Raw genomic sequence first — 23809 nt, forward strand, 5'->3', positions numbered from 1 at the left:
AATTTATCTTTCTGGAAACTGTTTGTCAGTGGCTGACCACTAATTCTTTTAGGCCCCTGCCCACAGCTCATGTTATCCAAATTTCCAGTTTCCCACGCCCCCAAAATGTGACTTTAAACATACATACGTACGTAGAATTGAGAGACTAGGGAAAGGAATGATAACTCCTTATGCTACAAAAGTATTTGACAAAATTTATTATCAACATTATTTTGCAAATTTTAGCTTGTTTGTAAGGTTTTTTTTAATGTAATCATTTTTATAAATCTTTGTAGTTGGAATTGTTTTGGAAACGGATTCATTGAGAGTGCGTCTCCTTTTTGTGACTTTTCTTTGTAGCTATTAGCATGCTACAAATACAATCTTTCTGAGTGTTAAGAGAGAAGATAATGTATATCAACTGACAGAATATTTAGCTGATGAAGTATTATTTCATATTGTCATGAATAATTTTAGTTCACCACTAAAATCTTTGGATTATGAATGTATGCAACATTCGGGTTTAAATTGCTTCAAACGTAAAACAGTGTTTCTCAAGCCTTTTGGAAGAGTTGGGATTTTTTGTAATATCTTATGTTCTCAATGGTTGGAAACAAAAAAAATTGCATATTTCAACTTGGAATTTCTTTCTAGCTATTTGGTTACTAACTTAAATAAAAATCCTTGGCTTCAAAATTTATTTAAAAAGTTAAATTCTCATAATGGCATATGAACACCGCATAGGTTATCAGGATGGTTAGGCAATAATCTGTCACCGGTACTTCTTTAATCATGACCTGGTTCACACCATTAAGCCAAAAAGTAATCTTTACTGACCACAATAATTAATCTTATGAACAGTCTGAAACTAATTGGTTTATTACACTATGTGAGAACTCAGTCAATCTTCATTAATTCAGTCAATCTTCATGAATCTTCAATTTTTTTTTTACAATTTCATTTATTTTTAATAAGATTTGTAGATTGTCCAGCCCCAACAATTTTGTGTAGGTTAACAAATGCTAGCAATATTTTTTTTAACAAAATGAGGATAATGCAATTTAGATGGTTCAACCACTAATTCTCTCACCCAGTAACGGATAAACTACCACTTCATTACCTTGACTTTAACTGCAACCCTACAGCCTGAGGAAATGTAATGCTTTTAATGCTATTTTAAAGGCTGATAAGATGGAAACATGAATCTCGAGATGGGGGGATGCAGAGAAGGCCCACCTCCTGGCCTCTGCTACGTAACTACTTGATGGAACTAGAAGTAGCCAACTGTATCAGATGTTATAATGTGGATAGAAACCATGACGCATATATCTCTTAATTAGCTATGCTCTAGAGTTTTAAAAGTGACAATTGGTTCCTTAAATTGTATTCCAAATCAGACCGGAACCAGTGCAGTTCATGAAGCATGGATGTCCCTGGGTATGGTACAATCTGCCCAATTCTCATGCAGCTGTGGGACCACTGGTATCTTTCAAGTAATTATCAAAGCAACCCCTTCTTCAGCACATTGCAATAAGAAGGGCCTCCCAGTCGAAGAAAGGACACAACTGGTGAACAAGATTAGTGTGAAAGACCTTCCTGAACACAGCTGCCACCTGCCTATCAAGCATTGAGGTTCAAAGATGGAAGAACTTCGCACTAGGAGTCTCAAACACCCACAACCAGTATTGCTAGGGTTGAGGCTTAGTTTGTTTTTCCTCATCCAACCTTCAGAGCAAGTGCTGTAAAAGGTATTGGGGTGGGAAAAAATGAATTACATAAAATAGTAAAAACAAACAGAAGAATAGATGGCCTTATATTGCCTAGCAAAGTTAGGTAAAACAATCTAAGCCACAGGGGAAAATGTACAAGAGTAATTGTGTTAGTAGTAGTAGTATCCAAAAAGGTGTTCTCCAATTTCTTTTGACCCTAAAATAAAGGGCTGGGTAAAACAAAAATAGGAAATGATGAAATAGTACTATCAGCCAAGCAGTCAAATAAAGGGGGATGGTATGTATGCACATCAAATCAGCAAACAATATGAAGACACAAAGGTTACATGTTTTATAGTGCCATGTTTAGGGAGCTGCAATTGGCCATAATTCTAAGATTGGAGCGTAAGCATAGGTAGTCTTTCTAGTAAAAAATTGTATGTATATTCCGAGAGTGAAAAAATATTTTAAAAGATCTACCAGTAATGCTCTATATCCTCTATATTACATAAAGAGGAAAATCCTGGCATCTCTGGAACAACAAATAAAATGAAATAGGTTTGGATAGTAGGAATTACGGTAATATATTTGAGGCAGCTCAGATTGCACAAAGGACATTTATTATAGCGATAGAAATCAAGAACCCAAATTTGAAAATAGAATAATGCACTTGGAGAAAATGATACATCAAAAATCTCTGGAAAGAATACATTTTTCATTAACATTTCCATGCAATATGTTATATGTATGTATTTACATTCACTCTTAATAAGCAATGGCAAGCAAGAATATTTCTGTCCTGAAAGTGTCCTAGGACAAATCACAATATAACCTAAAGTTTGGGTCCATACATTCTAAGCCTGCTGTAGGCAATCTTTAGTGTCCAAGGTCAATGCTTTGGGGATGGAGGGACATTGTAAATGTAGCAATGCGTGGAGTAGTTCATACAATATGGAAAAAAACTCAAGAAGACAATACTGCCACAAGGCTGCTTTCATTATGTTTCCAGAAAAATGTGTAGGTTAATGCTGAACTTCATTTAAGAGTGCTATCAGCGAATGAATAATAACTTCTGTCAGCTGATAAACAATAACGGCCTTAAATAAATTATTTTTGTAGTAGCAAAAGAAAAAAATAGACTAAATTTTTACTTCAGATGAAAAAAAGACCAGCAAGAATTGCTAGCGATGCATATCAAGTGGCTGACACTAAGTCAATGCCTTCTGCGAGGCCGAGCAATAAATATGGCACGTTCTTATTTAGCAACCGACCTTCTCCCCAGTTTGGAAAAATTAAGGTTTCGCTTCTTCATGGTAAATTACGGAAATCCCGTTAGACTGCTTAATGAAAGACACTTTTATTTTCCCCAAGATGTCTGTTTTGATTTTTCCTCCTCCCTCCTGCATAGATCTATGAACAAAAAGTAAGCTCTATGATTGGTTGGGGCGTCAGATGCCTCCTTGCACCCGCTTGATTGGCTGCAGCGAATCAATCGAGCTCCCAATCCCGCCAATCAAGAAAAAGGGTGCCAACTTTTGATTGTCGCGCAGACGCTCGCGGCCGCTACCTTCTCTCGCCGCTTTCCTGTTAGGAACCTTTTGGTGAAGAACGGACGGAGGGGAGTCTCGCGCGCCGCTCCCGCAGGGTTTCCAGCGAAAAAGGTTCACGCGTCGCTCCTGGTGGGGTCCGTCAATATCCCGCGGTTCTTCGACGGGCTGGCAGCTCTGAAGCCCCCGTCCACGGTGGGTCCCGGATGGCTTGAGTCTTGGCCAGCTTGTACCCTCGCTCCGCTTCTGTTTGTTTTTATCCGCATGTGGCTAACGTGAATTTTAGTATAGTTTAGTATAAAGATAATCCCACTGGTCAAAGCCAATAACAAGTTAGCCTTACTGAAGAACGGTTCTTAAATCCCGGTTCAAAATGTTTTGGGAGTGGCTTTATTACTACGACTGGCGTAATGCAAAACTAATCTAGATTCATATTGATTGTCTGCCTTCAGAATACACTTTCTCATTTTTGTTCACATCGAACTATATCTATGTATGTATCTATCCATCCATCCTCAAGGTATTTCGATCTTACCGTTTCGAGTGCAGAACTAGAATTTAAAACTCCCCTTGGAGTCAAGTTTAAATCTTTTTAAAATTTGATTGCTGCCTGACTTTGTGAGATAGTATTGTTTTGGTAGAATATGAAGATATTTATTGTAAAACATTTCTGTATAAATTTTAAATGTATTTAAATAATTATATAAACACTAGTTTTTTATTTTTGTAAACCTGATATTTTTCATGTCAATTTATGAAAAATAGTAAATGTTATACAGAGAACAAAAATGATATTTATGTTTGTGAAAGGATCAAATGGGAAACTCCTAATTCAGATATGTCTGGTACTATCAGAACTGGGATGTAAAAATCTGAATGGCTTCCAGGTAGCAGCAAAGAATCAGTATACTATATCTCTTTTCTACTATTTTGTGACTATGAATTTTTATTTTGTCAAACTCAAGTAAAATTCTGATATATTTTTATGTGCATAAAATGCAAAAAAATCAATATGATTAGAATTAAAAATTAATATGGTAAAGTGCCATCCATATAAATAATTTGTAAATTATTTTAATGGTATGTTGATATCTGACATTTTGGTAAATGGATCTCCACTGAACTTGTATGTGATCACAGCTTGTACTCATGCAAGCACTAAATATGTTACCATTTATAATATTGAGAAAGTGAATCTAAGAGACTGGATCAAAGCACCATTCCAAACCAGTCATCTTGCATCCAGAGATGGACATATTGAGTAATCCAAACATAATTCATAAGTTTCATTCCAGCATAGGAGGAATGATATGGAAGGTTTTGCAATTTTCCCCTATGTGAGAAATTCCATGTTTTCATTTTAATCCATAGTGAAGCTTTGGCCTGATCAATAAATGTATATATTGCACTGGAAAATTCAATAAACAAAGTTTCTTGTGATTTCTGGAATCGTTTCCCAATGGTTCCCACCCATTTTTTCCACTGCATGAAGTTTTTTTTCCTGATTCTTTTTCATGATTTGATCACAAACATTTTGGGAACATTAAGAAATATGATTAAATATGTATGAATGTTAGGCTATGTAGGAGAATGCACACATACAGTATGTAAACAAGCTTATTTTTCGTAAACTTTAAATCTTATTTTCCTAGTATTACATTCTGTTGTTCACAATAGAATAGCACAGGCTGCTTTACATTATGTTTATAAATTGGATACTGGCATTAAACTGAAACTAAATATTGTAAAGGTTGATCTAAAATACTGTATTTTTTGGATTATAAAACGCACCTGACTATAAGACACACCTACATTTAAAAGGGGGGGGATTTTGGCTTCCATGTGCCACATTTTCAGCCCTTTTTGGGGCCTTTTGGCCCTTTTGCAGTCTTTTTTCTACCCATTTCCCAGGGTTTTTTCAGCCTCTTTTTGAGGGTTTTTTTGGCCTGTTTTTAGGCATTTTCAGCCTGTTTCTAGGCTTTTTTTGGGCCATTTTCAAGGGTTTTTTGGCTCATATTTTTTTGAATCAAAAAAGCCTCAAAAATGGGTCGAAAAAAGCCTTGAAAAGGGGCTGAAAAAGCCTCAAAAAGGGGCCAAAAAAGCCTAGAAAACGGGCTGAAAAAAGCCCCAAAAATGGACTGGAAAAAGGCCTGAAAAGTGGGTTTAAAAAAGGCCTGAAAATGTGGCTTAGAGAGGCCAAAAAATGACCAGTGGGTGAGTGGGGCTTCCGCAATATTCAGTCTATAAGACGCACAGACATTTTAATTCCCTTTTGGGAAACAAAAAGGTACGACTTAAAGTCTGAAAAACGCAGTACATATTTTTCCTTGCAGCTAAGTAAATGGTTAGTGAACTCTTCTGGCATGTTCATCAATTTTAATTTGTGTCTGTTTTAATAGATTATTCTTTAAATGTCTCTGCTATTGAATCTCTTACGGCAATTGCTGGAGTATTATGGTGTGGTCCCAGAACTGGTAAGCAGATATATCTGAATAACAAATATGTGCTTGCATGATTTTTTATATTAAAGGGCCTACAATATACAGTTCCATACCACTTCTCTTGTCTTTTGAGAATTATAGTCTATCTCTATACACATTGTTGTAAGTTTTAACGGTGCTGAAAAGTGACTTACAAACTCCTGGCACTTAATCATAGCAGTGTTCCCATGGTTACATGAACAAAATTCATGCGCTTGGAAATTGGTATGTATTTATGAAGGTTGCAATGTCGCAGGTTCATGGGATCTCCATTTGCAACTTTCATTAGCTTCTGAAAGACAAAGTCAATGTGGGAAGCCAGATTCACTTAATGACTGCAACAACAACAAAGATAAAATTGGGCATGACTTAACAACCACCTGACTTAGTGATAGAAGGTCCCAATTGTGATGGAATGGGATTGGAGGTATATCTTTCAAGTTGATTGGCTGTTAATAGCCATGAATCATATACTCCTGAAGCTAAATTTACTTTAATCATGTTGCAAATGAAAATGAGAAGTGGTAAGAAATTACAACCTTAGTATACACATATTTACATTACCATAAATTTTACTATAAATAATTTTAAATTATAATTTTTATATCACTTTATTTTAAATAACATATCTGTTGAAGTGTTTTTGCAGCCCAAATATGGTAGCTCTAAAGTTACAACAATGGTATCAACAGAAGTTTCCATTTGGAACTAAGTCACTTCTTTTGTTATTATTTTTCTCCCAATTTAGGCCTTGCAAAGGTGTAAATTGTATCTAAATGGCCTTATTCGTATGATTGGATCTCGTCTTTCTTCAAATACCTTTTCACGAATATACTTCCAAGAATTATGTATTATTTCCAGGAATTGTTTGGTGAGGTCATCAATGCTCCCCACTCCTTTGTAACTAGAGGTTATATAGATATTTGTATATTGATTGCATCCATTCTGTTTCGTATTACCTTGTCAGCCTTCGATAGATTGCTTTCTTCATTTGTCATTGTTATTAATAGGGAACGAAAACATATTAACATTTACCTAGTATCTCCAATAACAGAATTCTACCCTGTTAGAGAGGGGGGAAGGATAGTTTAATCTGTACTCACAATCTGTACCTCTGTAAAACTGGAAGTTCCTATGGAAGATGGCACGGACTATAAATTACCATCCTTTTCCATTCACAGGGCTTTCTGGTACCTTTCACAGAATAAAAGTGTCTTTTTCAAACAGAACTTGAATCTAGCTTTTATAAAGCAACATTTTTTAAAAAAATTAATAATTTAGAAAATACAGGTAGTCCTTGACTTACAATAGTTCCTTTAGTGACCATTCAAAGTTACAATAGTGCTTTTTTACGACCACTGCAGCATCCCCATTATCATGTGATCAATATTCAGATGCTTGTTAATTGACTCATATTTGTGACAGTTGCAGGGTCCCAAGGTCATGCGATCATCTTTTGTGATTTCTGGGGTCATGTGACCCCATTTTGTGACCTTCCAACAAGCAAAGTCAATGGGAAAGCCAGATTCACTTAACCACCATGTTACTAACTTAAAAACTACAATGATTCATTTAACAACTGTGGCAAGAAAGATCGTAAAATGGGGCAAAACTCACTTAACAAATGCCTAACTTAGCAACATAAATTTTGGGCTCAATTGTGATCAGTTAAAAACCACCCATACTACAATTTTAAAAATTGTAATTCATATTTTCCTTGCCATGTCAGATATAGTGAGATTTAATTGATATATAGTTAAAATAGTTAATTAGCTTTTGATTTTTCTCATTTAAAAATGTTTCCATTGAATTTCAACAAGTTTCTCAATCCTTAGATATCCTGGGTTTCAGAAGGAAAAAGATATGGACCTACCCGAAGTTTTGTTCGTAGATTGGGAGTGTGTCTTACATTAATTCCTTTTTCAAGACCTCACTTTCAGGTATAGGACTTATTTGTAAAGGTTAAAATTAATAATTTGTCAATTTATATATTTTTCAATATTGCTATATGTAGCATGTAGTAATAGAGAAAACATATAGCATAAATTTATAATTTGGAAAAAAAGTTGAACATGAATTAATAGAAATGTATTTTAAATAAGAGTGACCACTGTAAAATAATGAGTAAAAGAGATTTAAATTTATATGTCATAGTCACCTAGATTTATTACGAACATATAATTGAAATATCAAAATAGATAATTAATTGCAGTTTACAAAAGCTGAATTTCAGACAATGAATTATTAACTACCTCTTGCTACTTTGAATAATGTTTGAATGTGTTAGTTTATATTTTGTTGTATGCTGCTGGTATTATACTTCAACTGAAAAATGTTGCAACTGTCCTAATTAAAAATGAATCAGAAAACATTATATTATTTTGTCACCTTAGTATTCATTCTGAGGGAAGTTAATAAGGATTTTAGTAATTGTATCCTAAGTATCTTTTATCAGTTATATAGGAAATCTTATTTAGGCAGCTTCTTACCTAAAAATAGATGAGTAGAATTTTGGAAGCGTTAAAAATGGTTGAAGTATTGGTATTATTACTATTAAATAATACTAATAGTAAGCAGTATATCTTAATTTTTTTATTTACTCTTATCAGAGGTATTTGCAGGAGATATGAGCAGGGGTAGAAATAACAAAGAACAGGTGGTCTTTGCTTAATGGCCACTCATTCAGTGGCTGTTTGAATGCATTTTTGTACTTACAAGGGCGGTAGTACTGGTATCTCTACAATCATATGACTGCAACCCAGACATTCAGCACCCACCTTGCCATTATGATGTTGCAGTATCCTGTGATCATGTCATCCCCATTTGCGACCTTATCTACTGGACTCCTACAAGTATGTTCCATGGTAAAGTGTCTATGGAGATTCTCAGTCATCCAGGTCATGGTTGTCCCAAAAGTGCTTTTTGAAGAGGCTGACCCGCTTTTTGAAGTTCTGACCCCCATCCAGTCAAAGCTGAAGAAGCTTCTTGGATGAGAAGCGAAACATCTTCAAAGAAAAACCAGAAAGTCCTGTTTCCTCTTCAAAAAGCACCTTTGGTTCAGTGGTAAAGCTGGCAGGAGGTTACAAATGGCGGCCACATGATGTCCATGCCTAACTACCTGGTGTGATTTGCTTAACAATGGTAACCAGAGATGCCAGAATTCCTATCGCTAAGAGGTGTTGTCATGTGATGTCATGATTTACAACTGCTTTACTTACCCTGTAATTCTAGTCCCAAATTAGTACCTGTAAACACTGCAAAATCATAGGGCAAGCACTGGTATTCCTATCCATGTACCATGAGATCATAAAATTCAGTGCTTGCATAGCAACATGGTTCATTCTAATGAAACTGGGATTCTGTAGACTCCTCTGCTCCTTAATTGTTTCTTTCCTATTGAAAAGGGATTTGAACAAATATGTATTTTTGGACTACTGCTAGAAAGCTAATAATTAAAAACAATTGTTTATATAAAAGTGTGTGATGCTTTAGCTTGTCCAATGTCTGAAGACTTCAGAGGAACAATACAGGATCGTTAATTCTGTTCAACCGTCTCTTGCTGATGCCTTGTGGGTGGTAGATGAAGACAGAAATCCATGCACTAAATTCAGGCAAGTAAAACCAACTAGACTTTTTCAAGTGTTGTCAGGTGAAAGCCCAAAGATGACCCAATAAAATCCAATTTATTACAATCCTGTTTTTGCTTATACTTAATGGACAGAATCTTGCCAAACTAAAACTATAATCCTCTACCCTGATAGAGGTATCCTGAGGGATTCCAGGATGTGGCTTCTCCTTTCCCCATTCATTTTGGGATTGCGCATTATCCTAATCTGGGTTTCTCTCTGATGGAATTTACTGCCTCCCCCCTGAGAGAGCTGTGTGTGGCCAAGACTCCCCTTCATTGATTCTTCAGGCACATGTTCTATCAGTGGTATAACTATCAATTAATCACTATCTTTATTCCATCAATGACCAGCAATATGCCATAATTAAGAAAATAAAAATAGTAACATAGAACCTAACCCTATAAAATTGCAGTGCTATACGGAATTGAGAAGTTTTAAATAAATAAGATAGCCAATCATAATTAACTCTTACTGCTGGTTAAGTATCTGCATTTTTGAAGTGGAATTGTTTTATGCATGTTGTCATCGGTTTATGGATTTTGAAAAATCAGTGCAATGCAAACAACAGAAGCACTGATGCTATAAAAAGTACATTTACTATTCTGTTTGGAGTGCTATTTATAGCCAATTATTTGGACTAAACCCTTCTGAATTCAGTGCTACTTCTGTGAATATATGATTGTGTTGTAGACATTTCAGTTTAAATGTGAGGCATGGGCAAGTTTGCTTTATCCCAAATGTCTTGGCTTTTTGAATGCTTACATTTATTTACACAGTGGTATCCTGATATTTTCTAGATTTGAGGAATGGAGAGGGGTTGCCACTCCATCTGTACTTTCTTCGCCAATTTCTTCAAAAGGAAAAAGTGAAAAAACAACTGTTGCGGGTGAAGATGCATTCCAAAAAATTCATGTTCTTGAAAATGAATTAGCACATCTTCGTAAACAGATTGCTGCAATTTTGGCAGCAGATAGGGCAGTAAATGATCAATCCCGTAAGTCTGTCTCTCTGGATCCGAATGAATGTGTTTCTGTGTGTTTCTCTTGTTCCTAATGATACTGTCATATTGCCATCTGACGGCAACTTTTGTGTGGAAAATTGTCTTGCTTATAATTGCTTTGGGTTATGTTTGTATCTAAGATTTACTCATTTTACCAGCAACAGTAAGAGAAGATGAACCCAGATTTTTTCTAAACATAAACATCTAATTAACTTACTGGCTAGGGGGGATGGTGGGATTTTGAGCTTGAATCTAAAGAATTGCACATTTATTTCTACTTATTTTTAAGAGAGATTTGAATAAGTTTCTTAAATCACAATGTGCCACTTGACACATTCTTTTGAAACTGAGGAAATGTTTTTAAACGTGGCATGGAAATTTCTTTTCAGAAGAAAAAAATGGATTCTCAAATTTTGTATTCTATCATCTATCTTTCTTTCTTTCTTTCTTTCTATCTATCTATCTATCTATCTATCTATCTATCTATCTATCTATCTATCTATCATCTATCTATCTATCTATCTATCTATCTATCTATCTATCTATCTATCTATCTATCTATCATCTACAGCTGTGTGTGTGTGTTCCAGCATAACTCTGGAATGCCTTGAGCAATTTCAACCAAACTTGGTACACAGATGACTTACTCTCTGGAAAAAAAATATTGTGGGGTAAGACACCCCAACACCCCTTGGGGTGTGTGTTCTGTTTTAAGGCCTGTTGTGCCTTAAAATGGCTTCTACTGTACAATGCAGTGGAGTTGCCATGATAACGGCTTCACAGTACTTCACAAGGGGACTCTCTGGTAAGGGGGAAAATTCAACATTAGAAATTATGCTTCTGGGGGCACAGGGAAAACATTTTTAACTAATTTAATTGTTGCCGAAATCAGGGCTCAGGGAGAAGTTGCTTTTGCTGGCTTCACAGTACTCCACAAGGGGGCTCCCTCTGGTAAGGGGGAAAATCCAACATTAGAAATTACGTTTGGTCTGGACATTTTCCCCTTATAAATAAATACCTGGGCAACGCCAGGTTATCGGCTGGTTATTAATAAGAATGTTAAATAAATGTAGCCCAGGGTGAGAGATGGGATCAAAATTATCTAATGATCCTTGTGATTAATTAGTATGAAGGCCAGTCTGGTGTGGTCTTGCTTTCCTTTCTTTTGATTTCATTAGCTCCTGTCTGATTATCCATGCTTTCTAGCTTTCAAATGTAGCACTTCTAAAATAAGCAGTCATTATCTGCTATTTACATTTATCCATCAATGCTGCAGGTGCCTATTTTAATATTATTTCTGTCTTCAATTGTAAATAGGTTCAGATATTGGGATTTCATCAAACACTCCTAATGGTTTCCTGGAGCCAGGAATGTTTTCTACACCAGCTCCTACTTCTCTTTGTAATGTATTCATACCTCCACCTCCACCACTGCCACCTTCGTTTGGGTTAAAATCTGATTTTGATTCCCACAATTCGGCAGTTCAACTTATTAAACAACGTCGGGCTACAAAGACTGAAAAGATTAAAGATAGGGCTGAACTCCAGAAGGTTAAAGCTATTCCTGATATGATGGATGTTCTCAAGGATATAACTAATGTTAAACTCAGAGCTATTGAGAAGTAAGTTGAACAAAATATTTTTTTTAAAGTGATGTTACAAACTTATAAAATTGTACATGGCTCTGTTCTTAGTTATCTGTACTTTCCCATGAGAACCAGCCTAACCAAGAAAAATAGTGTGTGTCACTTTAAAGGGATGAAGGCGCCCAAGACTCTGTCACTGCCTTTCATTGACTGTCCTGGTCCTTAGGAAGGGCAATTGGTTCTCACCCTGACTACTTTCCAGGTTGTTTAGGCCACAATTCTGCCTTGGTTTCATTACAGCTTGGTTTGGTTAATTTGATTTTGTTCTATGTTTTCATTAGTTTGTAGGCCTTTCATTTTTATGTCTTTGATTATTGTAATTTGTTCTTGTCTATTGTCCTTGTACATTGACAGGTGTCCTTGGGGAATAAGTAGTTTACAAAAGTAATAAATAAATTTCAATCTTGCAAAGAATATTCCTTTCTGGAATAGGTTTACTTGGAAGAGTTAGGAGTCTTGCTTCAAACTGTACAGCCCTTGATTTATGACTTGTTGCTTAATGGTTGTTTGAAGTTACTAAAAACTTGAAAGAAGCTACTTAAAATCTGGCCTTGAAATTAGAACTGCTGTACCACCCTTAAGGTCATATGATTGGCACTTGGCAACCAGCTTATATTTATGACTGGTAAAGTGTCTTGCAATCACATACTCACTTTGTGACCTTTTTTTGCCATTTCCTAGCATAAAACACCTATTAGATGAGCTAGATTTGGACATACAACCACATGATTTATTTAACAAACAAGTGATTCACTTCACAACCAGTGTAAAACCGACTCCAGTCACATGGTAACTCACGACTGCAATGACATGATAAAAATTTGAGGGTCAGCTGTGCGTTGTAAGATGAGAAGTACCTGTAAGAATAAAAAGTAGCCGAGCACAGTTTAAACATCAGAAGACTGACTGCTCTACAGCTGCCTGAAAAATAGCATGTATAATATTGCTACAGTTTATAGGGCAATCAAAAATCTTTTAGAAAGGAGGATGCTGTATAAATTAGAACAAAAGCGGATTAGAAAATATAACCCATGTTTTAATTTTTCAACAGCAATGTCTTGCATTAGAAGTTGCAAATGTTCTGCTTTTCTTTCTCCAGATCTCCTGGGGGTACACCTCTACCCAAAAGAAATAAAATGAAGCCATCTCAATGGGACCCAGCAGCTTTAATAGCAGAAGCTCTTAAAGAGAAATTTGCATCACAAAGCGATGATTCATTTGACAAAGAGAACAGTTCTTATGGTGCTTCACCATTTTCTAGTCCAGATACTCCAATGGTATGCATATACTTTATGTATGTATGTATGTATGTATGTATGTATGTATGTATGTATGTATGTATGTATATATGTCTATCTATCTATCTATCTATCTATCTATCTATCTATCTATCTATCTCTGTCTCTATAGATGCTAAGAATATATATATAAGTGTTTTTTCATTTGAATTAAGATTCATAATCATATACTGTAGAGAAAAAAATATTCTGGGGATGAAAAATTGAAATAAATATTATATAGCTAATCCGAGGATAGAACTTAATGACCACAGCTGTAATTCTATTCTTACTGTATTCCATGAAACATTGAACATATGGAAGGGTTCATAGCTCTTGAGTGATTTGGAATGGTAGTTCAGAGTCTAGAATTATTGTACTTTCTCACAGTGCTCTGAATAGGAGAGTTGGATTTTCCCGTTTCTAGTCCTTTTTGTGATGCTTGATGACGGATGCTTTTTATATGCTCTGTAAAGTTTAATACAGATAGTCCATCATTTAGTAACCACAATTGGGACCGTCATCTTTTTCGCTCAGCAAAGTGGTTGCTATGTGGAAAATTACATGACTTCAACTTCTTTCCAGCTTAAAGCTGACAATACTACCATGTTTTCCCAAAAATAAGACCTCCCCAGATAATAAGCCCAACTGGGCTTTTGAGCGCATGTGCTAAAATAAGCCCTCCTCGTATATATTGCAACACAGCAGCAGCCATGAGGTGACCACGCTCACTACCGCAAACACACTCCGGCAGTTAACCTTCCAGCTCTCCCCCGCCCTCCCCTCCCGCTCCCCAGCACTTTAGAAGATGTTGAGTTTATTACTTTGTTGATGCCTGTGATTAGCTGATGGTTCCTCAGGGCTTTCTTTTGGCATTCAAAGGCTACTGATTTTCAGACAATATAAAATTCTAGGGTTAGACGCCATCACAATGCTTGTGTTAACCAGCCCTGTCTTTATCAGTGCTATCACTCATTGTATGAAAGCTGTGATGAATTGAAGTAAACTAATAAGCTGAGATTCGGTCAGGCCAATTGAAGGTGTTCATCAGAAGACACACTAATAGGCCAGAGATATTGCTTATTCTGAAAGGAACTGAATTCTTCTGAAAATACAATTTTACAACTTCTGCATCAATTGTTTTTTTAGGCTATAGATTTGATGCGCTATTAAGCGAACCTTTGCTCTTTTTTTAGCTGGTATCCATGTTGCACTGGTCCTAGACTCAGGAAAAACTTTCCACTCTGATCCTTGTCTTAATTATTTTCTATCTAGACCACTGTTGTGGATTCTTCATGATTCTGCCAACGAAGTTGTAAATAATGTAAACTAAGGTAACAACCCAATTGCTGACAATATTACATAAATCACACACCCATTCCATTGGCTTCCATTCTGTTTCAATGCATGGTGAAGATGCTAGTAGAGGTTTTACTTTGACTTGAATTATATTGCTCGCTTTTAAAAATGAATTATCTTACTTTAGATTTATTATATTCTCCAGTGCACTACTCGGAGAGTCCAAGCGTGGGTTAACACAGCCTATCTGCCCTTGGACTGAGTGATGTTTTTCTCTTGATCACGCCTCTCTTTGCCTCTGTATGCTCAGTTTGAAAACTCAGTCCACCCGTTGGGACTGTTTTGGGAGTGCTCCAGTCCGAGGTCAGATAGGCTGGAGTGTCTTTTCCCACTTTGGACCACGTTTCACCTCTGAATATTTGGGATATTGTCTGATTTGGCTACTATGAAGGTTTGAGTCGCGCTGAGAGGGCAACCGGGCTTCCCCTGAATCATCTGGTTGCAAGCGCTCCAGAGGACTGTGAACCGCTTGTCCAGCGGCTGCTGGCGAGCGGTGGGGACGGTGGGAGGCCATCCCTGCCATAGTCCAGGCTCTCATCCCCAACCGCCGTGCAGGGAGCTTTGCAGGCCTTTTCGTCGCTGGCTAAGGCGGTTTTCCACTCTGCCCAGCAACAGCGGCGACAGTTGGTCGCTTCGCGCGCTTTTCTCTCTGAGGCGGCGAAAAGTGGCGGGAGGAGGCTGCGCGCGCACCTGCTGCCATTTGAAGTGCTCCAGAACGAGGTTGAGGCGCGAGGAGGACACTCAGCTCGTAGGAGAGCGAAGATCTTCGGCAGCTTGGTTCGTGGGAGAGCGAAGATTCCAGGCAGCCTACGGAGAGTTCCATTCGGCCCTCAGCGACTGCAGACTGCCGCAGGGAGGCTTGGGGCTAGTCCGGGGAGCCGGTTAGCCTTCCCCTCCGGAGAAGATAAGTCTCGGGGCTCCGAGGGCGGTGGGAGGAAGGAATCCGACCTACAGGCGGCCCTTCCCCCCTAAAGAGTCTGCAAGCGTCATTTGAGCCGTTTTGGCCAGCACGTGTTCCCATCCCAGCACCAGCTAGCTTCCAGGCCCCATGGATGCCCTGAGCATGGCGGAGGACTGCAGGGAGGCCTTAGAGGAGCAGGCAGGGCCCTCCAGCAAGCGCAGCAAGCTGGATCCCTCGACTAAGAAAGGCAAAGGGCACAGAGGCTCTATTGACAGGTCTTCCCCAGGGACTGCAAGAGCCACAGTGGAACCCAGGGAGGTGTCTAGGCCCCATCAGGTGGCAGAACCTACCCCTGGCCATCGCAGCAGGGATATCTCACCCCCTGGTCAAGAGGCCCAATCCCCTGGGGACAGTGAATTCCCTTCTGGGAATGGATATAAATCCAGGGATCCCTCTCCTGAAGCTTCCTGGGGTTACCCTGATTCCCCTAGCTCTTCCATTGGGGGGGAACGTGACTCTGTTCAGGATTCCCTGCGTGAGGAGGGTGAGTCCAGCTCAGGCAGAGCTGGCCACCGCAGGCCTAGCAAGCAACGCCCACAGAAGGGTAAAAGGCCTGCTCTCTCAGCTGAGATGAGGGAGGTGATCTCCTTGGCCATTTCCCAAGGGATAGCTGAAGGGATCAAGCACAGGGGTTCACGCAAGTCCAAGGCCCCCAAGCAGAAGCTCCAACCCAAGGCTTCCACTTCTAAAGAGCCTGCTTCTACTTCTGGCTCATCCAGCTCATCTCATTCTGATTCTTCCAGCTCTGAGCAGGAGGAGGGAGAAATTTTCGTTCTGTCTGAAGACGAAGACCTCCCCCCTGACAAGCCGGCCTTCACTGGCCTTTTCAAGCCGTCACTATTTAAATCAATCCTGCACAAGGCCATGACGGCTACGGAGCTAGGCCCCACTTCCAACCTGAGGCTGCTCAGGCTTCTACATCCAAAGACCACAAACATGGGCTGTTTAAAGAAACAGTCTCAACTCCTGAGGTCATTCCTGTTCCCGACCTCTTTATGGATGTGGTTCAGCGCCAGTGGCTACAGCCGGACACACTGACCAACCCCAGTGGGGGGGACAGGTCTCTCTATGCCCTGGAAGGGAAGATGGAGGACATCCTGAAGTTCCCAGAAGTGGACGCCCCGGTAGTGTCTCTAACTTCCAACTCAAACCTACCGGCTGAGCTCCTTGAGGGACTGAAGGCGGAGGACAAGAGGTCGGAGAAGGCGTGCTATAAAACTCATATGGCTTCTGCCTGGGCCATTAAGGCCTCCATCTCAGCCTCGTTCTTTATCAGGGCTACCTTATTTTGGTTGTGGCAGCTCAGGTCTAAACTGCCCCCCAGGAAGTCCAGATGGCGCCATGAGCTCACTAAAATAATCACTGCTGTTGAGTAGTCGGCGGATGCCTCTCTGACAGCTGCAAAATTCACATCAAGGGCCCTCCCCTCCAATATTACTTCTCGCCGTCTCCTGTCAAGTCAAATGGAAACTGGCATCGGCTCCCTTCAAGAGAGGCCTTTTGTTTGGAGATTCTCTGGACAAGTTTGTCACTGAGACCAAAGACAAACGTAAAATCCTTCCTGCAACTCTTAAGAGGGGCGAACGCAAAGGGTCAGGATCCTTTCGTAAGCGTACTTACAGGAACCAGAATTCAGGGCAATCTTCTCACCCTTCCTCCTACCTGAGGTCCTTCCAGCCAGGAGAGGGGGGATAGACAGCAGGACAGATCCTCCTTCGGATCTCGTGCTAATCACTCCCAGTCTTCCTTTCGGAAGCCATTCCGAGGAGGCGGAAATAATAGTGGCAACTCCCGCCCCTTTCGTAAGGGGAAGTGACGATCACAGGGGTCTTCCCATTGGGGGTCGGCTGCGGCTGTATGCCGACAGGTGGGAAGAGATAACATCGGACAAGTGGGTCCTCAACACCATTCGAAAGGGCCTTGTCCTGGACTTTCTGACCTTCCCTCAGAGGAAGTTCCTCCATTGCCCCACTCCCAGGATCCCAGAAAAGAGGGATCGCATGAGAGCAGAGGTTCGCCACCTCCTTCAGATAGAGGCGATAGAACCAGGCCCCAGAGATCAACAGGGGGGTGGAGGGCCATCCTGGACCTCAAGAGCCTGAATCAACATCTGGCTTACAAGAGGTTCAAGATGCAGTCACTCCACTCCATCCTGGACTGTGTGAGGGAGGGGGACCTATTGACCTCAATATATCTCAAAGAGGCCTACCTGCATGTCCCCATCCATGCGGCCCACAGGCGGTTCCTGAGGTTCTGTTTGGAAGGGAAGCATTATCAATACATCTGCGCCCAGAACATTTACCAAGATACTGGCAGTGTTAGCGGCTCACCTCCGCAACCATCTGGTTCGTCTGGAATGTTATTTGGACGATATAATTATTCATTCTCTCACCACCGAGCAGGCACACCGCGATGTCACTCTAACTGTGTAGACGCTGCAGCAACATGGCTTCTCTGTCAACATGGATAAGAGCCAGTTCCGGCCGTCCACCTGTATACATCATCTGGGTGCAGTCATCAACTCCACCTCCTGCCAGGTATTTCTTTCTCCAGACCGGCTGTCCAACCTGAGACACAGAGTGAAGCACTGCAGCCTTACCAGGTCGGTACCAATCGTCCAGCTGTCCCAGCTCCTGGGGATAATGATATAGTGCCTGAAAGTGGTTCCCTGGGCTCGTCTCCATGCCAGGGAGCTGCAGTGGTTCCTGCTGCCAATGCAGAAGGCAAAGATCAGCAACTCCCACAGGCGCGTTTGGCTCACACGAAAGGTGATCCGATCTCTGACCTGGACTAACCAAGGCAGTCAAGAAGGGCTGTTTGTTCAAAGAGCCAGAAAGACTAGTTGTCACCATGGACACCAGTCTCCTAGGGTGGGGCGCCCATTGTCAGGGTCACCTTGCCTAAGGCCAGTGGACTCAGAGGGAGGCTGCCCACAGCATCAACTGGCTGGAACTGAGGGCAGCCCGACTCGCTCTGCGAAGGTTTGCCAGTCTCGTGAAAGGGGCTCACGTACTGTTAATGACAGACAATGTGGTGACCAAAGCCCATATAAACAGACAGGGGGGGCACTTGCTCAAGGGCTCTGATGCTCGAGGCAGAGGCTCTGGGCAGGTGGGCGGAACGTCATCTGGCCTCTCTCAGTGCAGATCACATCTCCGGCACCAGCAACCAAGAGGCAGACTGGCTGAGCCGCCAATGCATTGACCACTCGGAGTGGCGCCTGCATCCGGACCTGTTCCAGCAGATCGTGAGGAGATTCGGCAAACCGCAAGTAGACCTGTTTGCCACACACACCAACACACATCTCCCACGCTTCTTCAGCCGTTACCACTCACCTCTGGCGGAGGGGACGAACGCACTGAGGTCCGTGTGGCCCCAGGGACTGCTATATGCGTTCTCTCCCCTGCCTCTCATTCCTCAGGTGGTGAACAAGCTCCTGGCCGAAAGAGCAGACCTCCTCCTGGTGACTCCCTTTTGGCCCCGAAGGCCCTGGTACGCAGACCTGGTCAGTCTCTCAGTTCAGAGACCGTGGTGAATTCCTCAGGACCAAATCTCCCTCAGCCAGGGGGCCGTCTGTCATCCGGAACCCCAGTGGCTGCAGCTAGCCTTTTGGCACTTGAGGGGGAACTCCTGAGGAAACAGAAATTCTCTGACCAGGTCATTCAAACGATACAAGCGTCCAGGAGACTGTCTACTACCAGGATCTACGATGCCACCTGGCCTGTCTTCTCTCAGTGGTGCAAGGCTAGAGACATTGTGGACTCTTCAGCCTCGATACCTCAGACCCTGGACTTTTTGCAGGAGGGTCTGGATAAAGCTCTGGCTGTTAATACATTTAGACGTCAGGTTGCAGCGCTGTCCACCATCCTAGCCAGGGGCTCCTCGCGTTCGCTGAGTCAACACCCTCAGATCAAGAGTTTTCTTAAGGGTGTTGCAAACATCAGTCCTCTGGCTATTCACCGCTATCCATCATGGGACCTCCCATTGGTGCTGAAGGCTCTGACGAAACCTCCCTTCGAGCCTTTGCGTACGACCAGCCTGCGCCACCTAACCATCAAGACTGCTTTTTTGGTGGCTATCACGTCAGCACGCAGGGTATCTGAGCTGGCAACCCTTTCTGTCAGGGAGGACCTCTGCGTGATTCACCCCGACAGAGTCATTCTGAGACTCGATCCGTCCTTTACTCCGAAAATTAACTCTCTGTTTCACAGGACTCAAGAGATTATTTTACCCAACTTCTGTCCCAATCCTTCTCACCCTAGGGAGCGTGAATGGCATACGTTGGATGTGAGACATGCCGTGCGTGCTTATGTAAAGAGGACTAAGGAATTCCACCGTTCGGAGGTGTTTTTCATCTCCTTCCTTTCTGCGTCCCTTGGCCACAAAGTCTCATCACACACAGTGGGTCGTTGGCTGCGCACTTGCATCAAACTGGCATATGAGCACCAGGGCAAGAAGGCTCCGAGCCGGGTCACCGCACACTCTACTAGAAGCGTGGCAGCTTCTGCGGCCTGGGCAACCCAGGCATCTATTCTGGACATTTGTAGGGCGGCCACGTGGGCTTCCCCCATCCCCTTCATTAAAAAGTATAAAATTGACACCTTTGCCTCAGCTGAAGCCTCCTTTGGGAGAAGAGTGTTACAGCGAGTAGCTGAAGTTCCTGAGGCTCCGGCGCTTCCCCACCCTGGGACTCAATAGCTTGGGCATGTCCCACGCTTGGACTCTCCGAGTAGTGCACTGGAGAAAGACTGTTGGCTTACCTGAACGGTCATTCTCAGGGCACTACGAGGAGAGTCCAATCCCGCCCGGGGTATTATTCCTTGATTGTTGTGACTGTACTGACTGTATCTGGTTACAGGAATGTCTCCTTCGTTTTCAAACTGAGCATACAGAGGCATAGGGAGGCGTGGTCAACAGAAAAACATCACTCAGTCCAAGGGTAGATAGGCTGTGTTAACCCACGCTTGGACTCTCCTCGTAGTGCCCTGAGAACGACCGTTCAGGTAAGCCAACGGTCTTTTTTATTTCTTTTAATTTGTATGTCACCTTGAATCAAAAAAGAAGTACGATTATGAATAAAATGTTTTTGATTATAGGTTGACTGTCGCATTTTGAAGCCAAGCATGAAGCAGCGACTTAACAAAACTGAGGAAGCAATAAATGTATCATCTTCAAAAGCAAAACTTCATATGTAGTCACAATGTTGATCTTGTGGAGCCAGTGTGACTATTAGGGGAGGACCTTGATTGTTGGGGCTAATATGCTGACTCTGTAAACCGCCTAGAGAGGGCTGGTATATAAGTCCAACTGCTATTGCTATTAGGACTACTTTGCTTTGATTCTATTGTACAGAGACTTATAAATCTAATTGTTCTGAATTGTGCTAACGGAGTGTTGACATATATATTTTTAATTGCATTTTTTATCAGCTATAATTCTCTGCAGTTTTTTATATCAGTTTTATGATATTGGTTGCAAAGTGTTAGTAAATATGTAAACAGATAGTAATATAGAAACAAAATATCAATAGAGGGGAAAGTTACATTTTAACCTAGTTTAAACAAACATACTATATTATTTAAAAAAATGACACCTTCCTTAAAAAGAATGTTATTTCCTTGATATATGGAAAGAGTCATTTTAAGTTTCTCTAACTGTTGCTTATTGCATTTGTTTCCTTTTGTATACAAGTTGTGAACTCTCTGCAGTTGCAAATGGAGTGGAAGATTATGAAGAAACATTGGGAAATATATTTATATTTTATGATGCAAAGGTTACTAATGTGACTTCTTAGTATCCCTGTAAATGTATCTTCTAAAATTGTTTTTTCAATATCTGTGCAAGACTGTTATGCTTCTTCATAATTTAAATGTATCAGGTTTCACAGCTCTTGTATATTTGTCAAAGTTTATGCAGGGTCATAAGCTCTCATTAATAATTAGTCCCTTGTCTTGTAATGCCCAGATGCTAAGCATAGGGGAGTCATCTAAAATTAGTTTAGACATCTCCACAAATAGCTAAACCAGCTTTGTCTGAGCTGGTCCCAGAAGCATTAGGCAGCAGTGGCTACGAATCCCAAGACTTAAATGTTGCCTATTGCAGATGTATGTTTACCATTGCTACTGGTATGCTCTCATTTTTATAGTTGTTTGAAATTCTTCTGTATACAATGGCATTGTATTGTTCTCAGCAGTGATCTTTTTAACGGGATAACTTTGATAACAAAAAGAATAAATCTAGCAGAAGATAATTGGTTTCCTTATCAAATACGTAGGTGCTTCTTTATGGCAGTATATTGACTCAGAGTTCGCTGTTGTATGTTGTTACAGGCTTCTTTCTTGGGTGGGAAATAGTTCTGCATTGATATTGCAGAGATGTACAATGAAAGGTTAGCAATTATTTGTAATTTGCATTGGATGTTTCAACATTGATGTCAGGTTATTACTAAATAATGTGCTACAATGTAATCAGCACTGAGCTAATATATTTAGATGCCTTCCTTAGTAGTTCAGTCTTTAATTTAATTTAAAATCGCTTGTATGTAGCTTTTTTATTTTTAAAAGTGGGCTGTGCCAAATGGTTACCCTTGGGAGAAGAAAATATCTGAAATAGGTATAATTTAGAAATTTATTCTGTTTAGTAAGCTGGTTCTTATTTTCCAGAATATAACATATATTTCAAATCTACCTATAGAAAAACCTGAATGCTGTTTCTTTCAGGAAAAGATCTTCTTTTTTAAAAACCCCAGAATAATTATTGGGTAAGTGGAAACATGTTCTTATTTGTGTATAGTTGTATGTGTTCTGTCACTGATTTTTTTCTCACTGCATTATAATGAATTTCAAGACAACATTCCAAGTTGCATATTGCAGTTTTGCATATATTGTGCTTCAAATCTTAATAGCAGAACACAGCAGAAATGTCTACTGTTGCAACATTCTATATTCAAGGAATGGATTCATAACTGGAAATAATAAAGATGGATTTTTGGTAGGATTCTGGCTTTGATAGTTTTTATGAATAACATGTTTATGATTTTGGCTTAAACTTATGCATAATGAACAGGATACAGGATACATTCACATCACTCACCTGAAGTATTTATTTCTTTTAGACACCTTTTCAGAATCTTTACGGCAAGTATCTATGGTGATTCTCAGTCATCCAGGTCATGATTGTCCCAAAAGTGTTTTTTCAAGAAGCAATTGGACTTTATGTGTTTTCTTTGAAGAAGTTTTGCTTCTTATTCAAGAAGCTTCTTCAGAACTGAAGAAAACCAGAAAGTCCAGCTGCCTCTTTAGAACAAGTAGCACATTTCCAGAAATGTTAGCTCATGCAAATAACCACTAGAGGGCAGTAACACACTATCTTCAAACAATTGTGTCCTCTGTAGAGACCCCTTCTCAAAGCTGTTCATTCCGAGTTTGTAAGCTTACATAGGTGTGCAACTAATTTGGTTATATACAGTTAGTAAATAAGAGTTGTGGCGGACTGTTCCGCCTTAATATTAGTCTCTCATTTCGTTTCCTCCCCAAAGTCCTGATTGATGCTTTTGTTCCGTCTAAATATCCAGAAGTGGCTGCTGGTGCAATTTGCTTTGGGTCAAAACTAACTTTCTATTTGTTCCTAACTGTATTGTGAGTCGGTTTTTCTGCCTGACTTCTTGCTCAGGATGTTTTCTGTCCTGTCTCTATTCACTTTAATATTTTGCCTATGAACACAAGTATTTATGGAATGAAATCTGGGCCATCCTGGTGCATAATTAGCCTCTGCTAGGTATGCTATATGGAAAAAATATAGTTTGATACATATATTAGTCCATAGGACCAAAGTAAATAACAATAACAGTATTCCGGAATAGAAGTACAGTGCTGCTTTTCAGACTGATGTAGACATTAAATATGATTCATACACACAATTATACAGGTAGTCTCTGACTTATGACAATTGAGCCCATAATTTCTGTTGCTAAATGAAACATTTGTTGTGAGTCCCGTCCTCCCCCCGATTTATGACTTTTCTTGCACAGCTAAGTGAATCACTGCAGTTGATAAATAAGTAGTAAATTGATAAGTGAATCTAATTTCCTCATTGACCTTGCTTGTCAGATGATTACAAAAGGGGACCAATCCCATGACCTCAGGACACTGTGATTGTCACAAATATGAACCAGTTGCAAAGCATGTGAATTTTGATAATGTGACCATGGAGATGTTGCAATGG

The 23809-nt window shown here is 40.3% G+C and overlaps 1 protein-coding gene across 1 annotated transcript; it reads left to right on the forward strand.

Annotated features, from left to right (window-relative positions):
* Window positions 1-5161: 5161 nt before the first annotated feature.
* MTFR2 (mitochondrial fission regulator 2) lies at window positions 5162-22582 on the forward strand. The gene is made up of 8 exons (XM_014060548.2): window positions 5162-5709; window positions 6464-6586; window positions 7551-7655; window positions 9208-9330; window positions 10035-10338; window positions 11662-11965; window positions 13089-13266; window positions 20683-22582. The coding sequence occupies exons 1-8, from the start codon at window positions 5647-5649 to the stop codon at window positions 20779-20781; spliced, it is 1299 nt and encodes a 432-aa protein (XP_013916023.2). The 5' UTR covers window positions 5162-5646; the 3' UTR covers window positions 20782-22582.
* Window positions 22583-23809: the final 1227 nt, after the last annotated feature.

Source organism: Thamnophis sirtalis, unplaced genomic scaffold (genome assembly GCF_051295495.1).
Source record: "Thamnophis sirtalis isolate CommonGarterSnake01/CBP01778 unplaced genomic scaffold, rThaSir2_p1.2 scaffold_6, whole genome shotgun sequence".
In the NCBI taxonomy this organism is placed as follows: Eukaryota; Metazoa; Chordata; class Lepidosauria; order Squamata; family Natricidae; genus Thamnophis; species Thamnophis sirtalis.